The sequence below is a fragment of the Mastomys coucha genome, unplaced genomic scaffold (assembly GCF_008632895.1).
Source record: "Mastomys coucha isolate ucsf_1 unplaced genomic scaffold, UCSF_Mcou_1 pScaffold3, whole genome shotgun sequence".
In the NCBI taxonomy this organism is placed as follows: domain Eukaryota; kingdom Metazoa; phylum Chordata; class Mammalia; order Rodentia; family Muridae; genus Mastomys; species Mastomys coucha.
This window is the reverse complement of record NW_022196909.1, coordinates 48571008-48580528: the sequence shown is the minus strand read 5'-3', so window position 1 is coordinate 48580528 and position 9521 is coordinate 48571008. Positions and strand designations below refer to the sequence as shown.

Sequence of the window (9521 nt, the reverse complement as noted above, 5' to 3'; positions counted from 1 at the left end):
CTGGGCCCTCTGTGACCAATTCCTTAGGACTGCCAGGCCCCAGCCCATAACAGGAATGTTCTTGTCTGGTGTGAGAGTGCCAGCGCACTCCACAATCTCACCCTTTTCCTGCCCACCGGTTCGAACCTTGGTTCCGTGCCGCCTAGTGCCTATTGGCTGGTGTGGGCGCGTCACCGCCTCAGTGCTAGTCCCAAATAGCCCCTCGTCCTTCCCCTCCCGGGAGGAGCACAGCCATGCCAGCGCTCTCGCGGCGGGAGGAGTGGCTGTGTGCCCAGGTGCGGCGCGCAGGCGGGGTCACGCGTGCGCGGAAGGGCGGGGCGACAGGAAGCGTGAATGGGGAGGGCGGTGCCGCCTGCGGAGGCGGAGCCCGGAGTGGCCACGGGGCGGGGCGCCTAACGGATGTGGCATGGGGCGGGGCCCGGCCCTGACCTGCAGGCTAGCTGCCAAGAAGGTTATTTCCTGCTGCCCTCAGAGCGAGCCTCCTCTCCCGAAAGGGGGCTGCAGGGCTTTCCTCCTCCTCCCCGTCTGGCCGCGCCCCCAACAGCGCAGCGCCCTCCGGGCCTGCTGGAGGTGAGGGAGGTGCTGCCTGCCCGCCCCTCTGTCTTCTCCTCCCCCTGGTGCTCCCCACCCTCCACTCTCCTCCCTCCTTCTGTCGACTCCTCCTGCCGCTGCTGCTGCTTTGGCTGCTGCGTCATACGCCCCAAAGCCGCCAGGACGGAGGGGCTGGGCCCGGGCACCCCCTGGCCTCTGCCTGCACGCCCCCGGCGCTCACACTCAGTCTTCCCGCACCGGGGACTCATCCAGGTCTCTTGGGTCTGACCCTACCTGGCTTCCAGCTGCCCCAGCTGTCACCGGTAAGGAGAAGGCGGGAGGCCCGGAGAGGGGGGGCAGGGAGCCGGGGGTCGGTGCGCAAGAAGGGGTGGGAGAGCCTTCTGGTCCCAGCTTAGGGTTTGTGCTGGGGCGACTCTAGTCCCTCCTTGGACTGGCAGTGTAGGGGAGTAGAGACTTGGACAGGGACACGCCCCCCTCCTGGGGCACTCAAGGAAGTTATCTAATCCCGGGTCAAGAAGCCCCAAATTTGAGGGTGACCTAAAATAACCTGGCACCAGGATGGTGGTTCTAAATAAGACACACAGGCCCGGGGATGCAGCTGTTTCTACTCTGGAAACGTCTTCAGAAAAGCCCCCAAAACATCTCCGGGCAACAGATTGCCCCAGGTGGGATACCTCGGAACAGCTGGGAAAGGTGAAACTAAACGGTAACCTTGATTCTGCAAACATTTTTTGATCAGAGGTCCCTAGGAGCTGGGAAACTACAGAACTAGGCAGGGGAGATGGAAAGGAGAGGAGTTGAGAGGCTGACCAGAGCGACCCACCTCCTTAGGGCTCTACAGGATCAGGAGCCTGGGGTTGGAGATGCTCGGCCAGGGTCAGGGTTTCTCTATCCCTAGCAGAGGACAACGGCACAGTGAAGCTTTCTCAGCACTCATAAACTCTAACCATCCTTTCTTGGGATAGGCCCCCCCAGGATGCAATGGCGCAGCTCCCCCGGCTGAGCCGTTTGGGTGCCCCCTCTCTTTGGGATCCAGCTTCCCCTGCTCCCACCTCAGGCCCCAGACCTCGGCTTTGGGAGGGTCAAGATGTGCTGGCCAGATGGACTGATGGGCTGCTGTACTTGGGCACCATCAAAAAGGTGAGACCCACCTCTGATCTCACTGCTTTCCTGCCTCCGGTCTGATTCTCGCTCCCATTTTATCATCTCCGGCCATCCATTCCAGGTGGACAGTGCTCGGGAGGTGTGTCTGGTCCAGTTTGAGGACGATTCCCAGTTTCTGGTTCTGTGGAAGGACATCAGCCCAGGTGAGACCCTTCAGACTGTGGCCTGTGACAGCCGAAGCTGGAGTGGGTGGGGACACTGGTCGGAAGCAGGACTCTTGACGCTGTGTCCCCTCACAGCCGCTGTCCCTGGGGAAGAGCTCCTCTGTTGTGTGTGTCGTTCTGAGACCGTGGTCCCTGGGAACCGGCTGGTCAGCTGTGAGAAGTGTCGCCACGGTGAGAGCGCAGGATGCTTGCAGTTTGCCTTGGGTCTTCTGCGTTGCCCTCCCTTGTAGCATGAGTTATGTCTCCTGTCCTGGCCAGTCTTCACCCTGTCACCTCATCTCTCAGTCCAAGGGAGAGAGATCCATAGGTGAAGGTGACACAGGCCATGCAAGGCTGAGGGGGCTTGGGGGTAACTTACATAAGGCACACACAGCAGGACCGTGGTCAGGACTTGAGTGCACACCATGGTCACTCTCAACATTGTCATTATTCAGCTTATCACCAGGACTGTCACGTCCCCAGGGCCCCAGCCCCTGGAGAAGGAGAGGGCACATCCTGGGTCTGCCGTCAGTGTGTCTTTGCGATTGCCACTAAGGTAAAGGGACCCTCTCTGGCCCTTGTGTGGGAGCCTCCCTTGATCTCTCCTCTTCTCCTTTCCTGCCTCTCTGAGGTTTCCCTCTGTTCCTCTGCAGAGGGGAGGCGCACTGAAGAAGGGTCCTTATGCCCGGGCCATGCTGGGCATGAAACTCTCCCTGCCGTATGGACTGAAAGGGCTTGACTGGGATGCTGGGCATTTGAGCAACAGACAGCAGAGCTACTGTTACTGCGGAGGCCCTGGGGAGTGAGTGGGGAGGGTGGCAAGCTATGGGATGGGTGTTGTGGGGGGACCGACCAGGGTGAGGGGGACCCCCGTGATTTCAAGAAGGCTGTGTGAGGGCCCATAAGTGCTGCCTTCCCCTTGAGGTGGAACCTGAAAATGCTGCAGTGCCGGACCTGCCTCCAGTGGTTCCATGAGGCCTGCACGCAGTGCCTGAGCAAGCCCCTCCTCTACGGAGACAGGTAAGTTGCACCCCCCCCCCCCCCCCCCCCCCCCCCGTACCCCCCCCACTGGCCTAGGATGCTTTCCTGCCATGCTCCGCCCTCGCTCACCCGCAGTCCTGACTAGTTAGCCCTTTGCAGCTTGTATCGGAGGGTTGAGTGAGGTGCATCCTCTGTCCTGGCCCTTGTACAGATTCTATGAATTTGAGTGCTGCGTGTGCCGGGGCGGCCCTGAGAAGGTCCGGAGGTTACAGCTTCGCTGGTGAGATGGATTGCGTCCTCAGTGTGACTCATTTCTGTTGTCCACCCTATTACCCTAATGACTCCTGACTTTGATACGGCTGCAGCTGCGCCTGCGCCTGCTGCTGACAGTCTCGTGCTCCTCCAGGGTGGATGTGGCCCATCTTGTCCTCTACCATCTCAGCGTTTGCTGTAAGAAGAAATATTTCGATTTTGACCGAGAGATTCTCCCCTTCACCTCTGAGAATTGGGACAGTCTGCTCCTGGGGGAGGTAAGGGTTCTAAAGTTTGGGGGCGGGGGTGGCACAGGGAACGCCCGCTCGCTCGCCCCATTTACCCTCTTCCTCCAGCTCTCAGACACGCCCAAGGGAGAACGTTCTTCGCAGCTCCTTTCTGCTCTTAACAGCCACAAGGACCGGTGAGTCAGAAGAGGGAGGCTCAGGGGTGAGGTGCTAGTCTGGATGAGGGGAACTTTGCCACAGAACGGACCTGCCGACTTTCCCCTTGTCCCAGTTTCATTTCAGGGAGGGAGATTAAAAAGAGGAAATGTCTTTTTGGACTCCACGCTCGGACCCCTCCTCCTGTGGAGCTTCTCACTGGAGATGGAGCCCCCACCAGGTCACTGGTCCAGGGGGGATGGGGACATTCTCAAGGATCTGTTTGGAGGGTACATGTAAAGAAGTGGGGGTTTGGGGTGCCTGGGAGGGGGCTGGGGGATAAGGAGGCCTCTTACAGCTTCCCTTCAGGGCAGGGCCCTGGGGGAGGGGTCTCACGTCCCCTGGGGAAACGACGGAGGTCGGAGCCAGAACCCTTGAGGAGGAGGCAGAAGGGGAGAGTGGAGGAACTGGGGCCACCCGCAGCAGCGCACAGTCGGCATGGGTCCCGGGAGCAGAGGGCCCTGCAGGTACAAGGGCCGGGGAATTCCATGGGACAAACGGGAGGGCGGTGTGAAGGAACCAAGGGTCATCTCTCAGTCCCTCTGCCTTCTCCTACAGGCCTCAGTGTCTCCACCACCCCCCAGCCCTAACCAGAGCTACCAGGGCAGCAGCGGCTACAACTTCCGGCCCACAGACGCCCGCTGTCTGCCCAGGTCAGTGCCTGGTCCAGATGTGCCCCGTCCAGATGTGCCCCAGTCATTCCCTTCTCCAGACTCTCACCGGCAGCTCTTTTCCCCTTCCACTTTCACTTCTCGTTGTTGTCCCAAAGAGATGTATGTGTAGAGGCAGCCGCTGGGGCTGCCCAGCCTTCTGGCCTCTCGCTCGGGCGCTGGAATGCGGGCTCTGCCCAGCCTTCTGGCCGCGCAGGCGCTGACTCGCCTGTCCCCCACCCTCAGCAGCCCCATTCGGATGTTCGCTTCCTTCCACCCTTCTGCCAGCACTGCAGGGACCTCTGGGGACAGTGAACCCCCAGACAGGTGAGTCTATCCTGTCAACACCAGATCCCTCCTTTCAGGCTTCTTAGTCTCTCAAGCCCAGACCAGCATCACTCATGGCCACCCTCCTGCCTTAACTGCTGGGATTAAAGGCATAAGCCACCCACATCTATCCGGCCTCTCTGGTTTTAACTGTTGTCTTTTCTCTTCCAGGTCACCTCTGGAACTTCACATTGGCTTCCCCACAGACATCCCTAGAAGTTCTCCCCACTCAGTGACTGCCTCATCTTCCTCAGTCCCAGCCCTGACCCCAGGCCTTTCCAGACACCCGCTACCCCCTTCTCCCTTGTGCCGTAGTTTGTCTCCGGGGACCGGGGGAGGAGTCCGAGGTGGGGTTAGCTACCTGTCCCGAGGGGACCCTGTCAGGGTCCTTGCTCGAAGAGTGCGGCCTGACGGCTCTGTGCAGTACCTGGTGGAGTGGGGAGGAGGGGGCATCTTCTGACAGCTCACTTCTTCTGCTCACCTCCCCATCCACACACTGGCACTTTCTGCCCTGACCTCTGACCTCACCTACAGCTGGGATGTACCTGGAGGGACAGGGAGTAGTTCTCCCTCCTGCCCAGGCTGGAATCCAGGGGAGTGGGGAAGAGGTCCTCTTCTCTGCCCCTTCATGACTCCTAACCCCCCCCCCCCATTTCCTTTGATGTTATTTTGTTACAGCTTTTGAGATATTTTTTAAGACTATTTAACCCCTGGGATTAGAGGTTGTGGGGGAGGTTGGGTGGTCCAGGATTCCAGACTGTATGACTGTAATAAAGACAAATAAACGTAGCAGGCATGAGTCATTTTGAAAGATGGGCAGAGGCCCGCTCCATCTTAACTGACAATATCCATGTCACAAGAGAAAAGGCACGGAGAGCAGGAGAGGATTTATTGGGGGCTTGGTCATCACGTGGAAGCCAGGGGGCATTAAACAGAGGGGTAGGGGTAGGGGGAGCCCTGGCAGGAACAGGGCTCGTCAAGGTAGGGCTGTGCCAGAATCCGAGACCGATTCTGTGACCTGGTGCACCCAGTGCAGGTACGGGGGATTTCCCTGCTCCACAGGCAGCGCAATCACCTCGGCGACTTCATAAGGGTGCACAGATCTGCGGAATCACAGGGCGCCATTACTCACACACCCAGAGACACACCCCCTAGGACACCAGCCCTGGACTCCCTCTCCCCAGTTAAGTCCACCGCACAGTGTCCACCTCAGAAGCTGGGGGTCAGTTTCTCACTCCGTGGCAGGTGTTTGCCCGGAACACTCAAGGCCCTGCCTGGTCCATCCCCCAGTCCCACCACCAAAAAGAAAACCTCCAAAGTTCTTACCGAACAAACTCTGTCAGCGCAGGGACCAGAGAGCTTTGGGTTTTAATCATCTAAAGGGCAAAGACAGACATAGTTCAACCAAAAGGGTGGAACGGGTGTCGGATGAGGGCCAGAGCTGTCAAAGGAACCGGGCAGGAGGGCAGTTTTCTCACCATCAGCACCTCACTATCTTCCTCTATCTTTCCTTTCCATTCATAGCTGAAGAGGTCAGAGAAAGAAAGGAACAGAGTCTTGGGAACGGAAGATTTCTCCCAGAAAAAGCTCTCCGCCCCTCCTCAAGTTAGAGTTAAGGTTCTGACTGACAACTCACATGGATGTGATCTGCGGGATGAGGTTGACGCAGGCTGCCAGGCGCTTCTCTACCACTGCCCTGAGGGTGAAGTGAGATCAGATTGAGTGCGCACGGCCTAGCAGCCCAGGGACGGCACCCTTCCCCTACCCCCAACCTCGTCCGGCCGAGGTCCCCACCTTGCGATCTCCTTGGCGACTTTCTCGTTGGGACAAGTGACAAAGGCTGCAGAGACTGATCCCGGAACGTAGCCGGAGCCCGAGGCCGGAGAGGGCTGGGATGGAGGGCTTCCAGAAGCCATGGACAGCAGAGCTCGGGGTAGCAAGAGAAGGCGGGAAGCCACCGGCAGTAGCGCAGGCATCCAAAGAAACGACAGGAGCAGCGTGGCCTGGAGCAGTGGAGGGGGGCGGACTCAGCGTCCCCACAACTGCCCCAGGAAACTGCGCCCCAGGGTGGGGTGCCCAGAGGGGCAGACAACCAAGCCTCTGCCCCGCCTTTTCTTTCTGCACCAGGAAGAAAAATGTCCCTGAAACTTAAAAAGACACTTGGGACAGACTGCTCCTTCTGTTCGGCGGCCGAAGCTCGGCGAAGGCTTCGAGACCGGAAGGGGCGGGGCCAGACTCACCCCTCCGCCGAGCAGGAGGCCGGGCGCCCGCCCCCAGTTCATGCAGCCCGCGCTGGTAGAGCAGAGAAGAAATCAAAGGCCGCTCATTCCACGGAGGAAGATCCCCCGAGCCCAGGCGGAGCGGCCTCCCCTTACCTGCAGCAGCCACGTGACGAGAAAACAGGGCGCACCACGTGACAGGAGCAGCCACGCCTTCCCGCAGACCTGGCCAATCCCGGCCCTCAAGGGGGCGGGGCGTCGGGTCCGCCCCTTGCCAATCCGCAGCTCGATCTGAGGACGTGCGCCCAAGCGGCCCCGCCCACTTCCGTGAAGCCCCGGCCCGGTCGCTGGCGGGGGTCGAGGGAGGAAAAAAAAAAACACGCCGCTGCGGCGGCCCGCCGTCACGTGACGATGCCTGTCCTTTCACGCGGCGCCGCCTCGGGAGCCGCGCGCGAGCGGAGGCCAATCGCCGGGCCGCCTCCCCGGCCACGTGACGCGAGACCTGGCGACCCGCGCTCTCGCTGCGTCAGGCTGGGGCCGGGCAGTCGTCCTGAGCCCCGGAGTGTGCCTAGTAACAGCACCCCTCCCGCCCTCCTTCCCTCCCTCCCTCCCTCCCCGCGCTGACGGGCGGGGAGCCATGCGAGCGTCGGAGCAGCCTTGGGTGGGGACAGTGTGTCCATCCACCCCCCCCCCCCCCCCACACACACACTCCGCCCTGGCGTGAGCCCCGAGCTGAGAAGCCAGCTGTCCCTGGGTAGGGGGACAGTGATGAGGCAGGCTCAGACCGTGGCACTGCCATGGCTGCTTGAGCAAAGACACCTTCTCAAAGCACCGGGGGACACCTGTGAATGGGCTGCTGGGGGATGGGAGAAAACCCGAGAACCCAAAAGCTTAGGACAGACCGACTGGCAGATGAGAGAGGGAAGGGGAAATGAGAGCTGCAGGTTAGAGTTCAGAGTGGTGGCCCTGTTCTTCCTCCCTTGCTGACTCTTCTCCCCAGGACTGGCCCACCTCTCGGTCTTGGGTCTCCTTACCTTCATCCATTTCCCCAAGGAGCCAGGACCTGCCCTACATAACCTCCCTGGAGCCTAAACACATCCAGTGACCCAAAAATGGAGAGGGGACCAGTGAGAGGCCAGACAAGAGGGAGGAGGCAGCAGGAAAAAGGGCTCTGCCGCCCAAATATGAGCCCTCCCTCCAAGGTCTGGGGTCCTTGGCGTGGGTGGCTGATGTTCGGCTCCTGTATTTTCCTCTTGAGTGTGTGTGGGGGGGTGGTCTCAGAGATTCTTGTTTGTGTAGGTGAGTGGGGCGGGGGTCCAATATTGGGGCCCTTCCTAGGGTCTGAGTTACCTAGCGAGTTGCTTCAGGGATTTGAGCCCCGCGATCACTAACTCAGATCTTTCGGATGTAATGTATTTTAGATCTCTATGTGGTCATCTTCATCTTTGGGTCAGCCAAATGTCTCCTGCTTCCTCCCCAAGTTTGCAGTTTCTTTGAGATATGAATGTGGGGTTTCTTACCTCTAGCTAGATTCTAAAATTTAATTCTGGCCTGGGGCTCTCTCTGACATTGCCTTCATCATTTTCTTTGGGGTCTAGGTCTACGTTTTGGGTCCCCCCCAAACGACCAGTCCAGGGTTCGAATAAGATGAACGTGGGTCTGGAGGACCTTGCTGACACTGGATTCCCATATCCCTGACTCCTTACTTTAATTTAGGGGGGTGGGGTCTGAGCTCAGAGGTCTCTTTCCTTCTAGATTTGGATATGTGAGACCCAATTTGTTGAGTATGGAGTGAGGGGTGAGGTCGTAAAGTATCTTTCTCTGGGTCTGGGGTCTGTCCCAGGGTCTTGGGTCAGCTTCTGCGGGACTGCCGTCTCTGGTGTGTATGAGTCAGGGGTCCCTCGCTCTCTCTTTTCCGGGTCTCCCTGAGTAGGGGTGGGGGCTGCAGTCTCTCCCTCCTCCTCCTGCTCTCTCCTCTCTAGCTCGCTTCCCCCGCCCCCCATCTCTCTCTGCTGCCGCTGCTGCCGTTGGCTCTTATTCTCCTCCTCCTCCTCCTCTCTCCTCCTCTCTGCTCCTCTCCGCTCCTCTCTCCTCCTCTCTCCTCCTCCTCCTCCTCCTCCTCCTCCACCTCCTCCTTCTCCCCCTTTCTCTCCCCCTCTTTCTCTCTTCTTTTTCTCCCCCGTCCCCCCGCCCCCTCCCCCTCAGGCCTGATGAGCAGGTCTCGAGCCTCCATCCATCGGGGGAGCATCCCCGCGATGTCCTATGCCCCCTTCAGAGGTACGGTGGTGGTAAGGGTAGGGGAGGGCCAAATGGGGGGGGGGGAAGAGGGGGAGGGGCGGGGGCGGGGGAGGGCCAGGGCCACCGAGGGGAAGGAGCGGCTGAAATGGAGGGAGAGGGGAGAGCTGGGAAGGCAGAGGTGGGAACAGCGGGAAAGGAGGGATTAGAGGCATAGGGGTAGGTAAGGGATAGAGGGGCTGGGACACGGGCTTTTTCAAGGGGTCTGAGGGGGTGACGATGGAGGGGAGATCGCATCAGGAAGGGATGAGAAGGAACGACTGAGTTTGGGGGAAGGCTGCAGAAATGGTCTGGGCTTGGGAGCTGAGTGAGGAGGAAATTACCAAGGAAATAGAGGCACGGTCTTAGGAGAGGGTAGAGGGGAAAATGAAAACACGGGCGGCGTGAGAGACCAAGAAGGTGGGAAGGGAATTTGCTGAGGGGCTCAGGGTGGTAGGACTTAGGAAAAGAGAGGAGGATGGAGGGAGGGAAGGGTCCAGATGGAGAAAGAGGGTG

General features: G+C 59.7%; 3 protein-coding genes across 14 annotated transcripts in view; 2 read left to right on the top strand and 1 right to left on the bottom strand.

Moving 5' to 3' along the window:
- The first annotated feature begins 302 nt into the window (after nucleotides 1-302).
- Nucleotides 303-5301, top strand: Phf1 (PHD finger protein 1). Of its 4 annotated transcripts, XM_031348622.1 has the most exons (16): nucleotides 306-570; nucleotides 805-854; nucleotides 1518-1692; nucleotides 1778-1859; nucleotides 1956-2051; nucleotides 2315-2415; nucleotides 2513-2661; nucleotides 2784-2879; nucleotides 3052-3120; nucleotides 3247-3370; nucleotides 3449-3516; nucleotides 3612-3716; nucleotides 3834-4002; nucleotides 4094-4188; nucleotides 4432-4512; nucleotides 4684-5301. In XM_031348622.1, the coding sequence occupies exons 3-16, from the start codon at nucleotides 1534-1536 to the stop codon at nucleotides 4970-4972; spliced, it is 1683 nt and encodes a 560-aa protein (XP_031204482.1). In that variant the 5' UTR covers nucleotides 306-570; nucleotides 805-854; nucleotides 1518-1533; the 3' UTR covers nucleotides 4973-5301. The 4 variants fall into 4 exon arrangements, with proteins under 4 accessions (XP_031204483.1, XP_031204481.1, XP_031204484.1 ...); XM_031348623.1 differs by having other exon boundaries at nucleotides 303-854; nucleotides 4435-4512; XM_031348621.1 differs by having other exon boundaries at nucleotides 303-854; nucleotides 3612-4002.
- Nucleotides 5302-5383: 82 nt separating this feature from the next.
- Cuta (cutA divalent cation tolerance homolog) overlaps nucleotides 5384-9521 on the bottom strand; it is a 9283-nt gene continuing 5145 nt past the window's right edge. Inside the window, exons 1-6 of one of the 3 annotated variants that reach the window (XM_031348627.1) lie at nucleotides 6888-7017; nucleotides 6307-6515; nucleotides 6149-6208; nucleotides 5991-6036; nucleotides 5839-5888; nucleotides 5384-5615 (exon numbers count right to left, since the gene is read on the bottom strand). In XM_031348627.1, the coding sequence (XP_031204487.1) occupies nucleotides 5489-5615; nucleotides 5839-5888; nucleotides 5991-6036; nucleotides 6149-6208; nucleotides 6307-6488 (465 nt within the window). In that variant the 5' untranslated portion in view covers nucleotides 6489-6515; nucleotides 6888-7017 and the 3' untranslated portion in view covers nucleotides 5384-5488. The other 2 variants (XM_031348626.1, XM_031348625.1) reach the window with 2 other exon arrangements.
- Syngap1 (synaptic Ras GTPase activating protein 1) overlaps nucleotides 8744-9521 on the top strand; it is a 30282-nt gene continuing 29504 nt past the window's right edge. For 4 of the 7 annotated variants that reach the window (XM_031348606.1, XM_031348604.1, XM_031348603.1 and 1 more), the window contains exon 1: nucleotides 8878-9008. In XM_031348606.1, the coding sequence (XP_031204466.1) occupies nucleotides 8942-9008 (67 nt within the window). In that variant the 5' untranslated portion in view covers nucleotides 8878-8941. Of the gene's footprint in view, nucleotides 9009-9131; nucleotides 9148-9521 lie in introns of those variants that run through there. The other 3 variants (XM_031348605.1, XM_031348610.1, XM_031348607.1) reach the window with 3 other exon arrangements.

Bases quoted from the DNA above. Each gene is read 5' to 3' on its own strand.
- Phf1 (XM_031348621.1), top strand. From the start codon at position 1,534: ATGGCGCAGCTCCCCCGGCTGAGCCGTTTGGGTGCCCCCTCTCTTTGG. The intron at 2,880-3,051 runs GTAAGTTGCACC...GCCCTTGTACAG, and splicing joins CCCCTCCTCTACGGAGACAG to ATTCTATGAATTTGAGTGCT. The intron at 3,121-3,246 runs GTGAGATGGATT...GTGCTCCTCCAG, and splicing joins CGGAGGTTACAGCTTCGCTG to GGTGGATGTGGCCCATCTTG.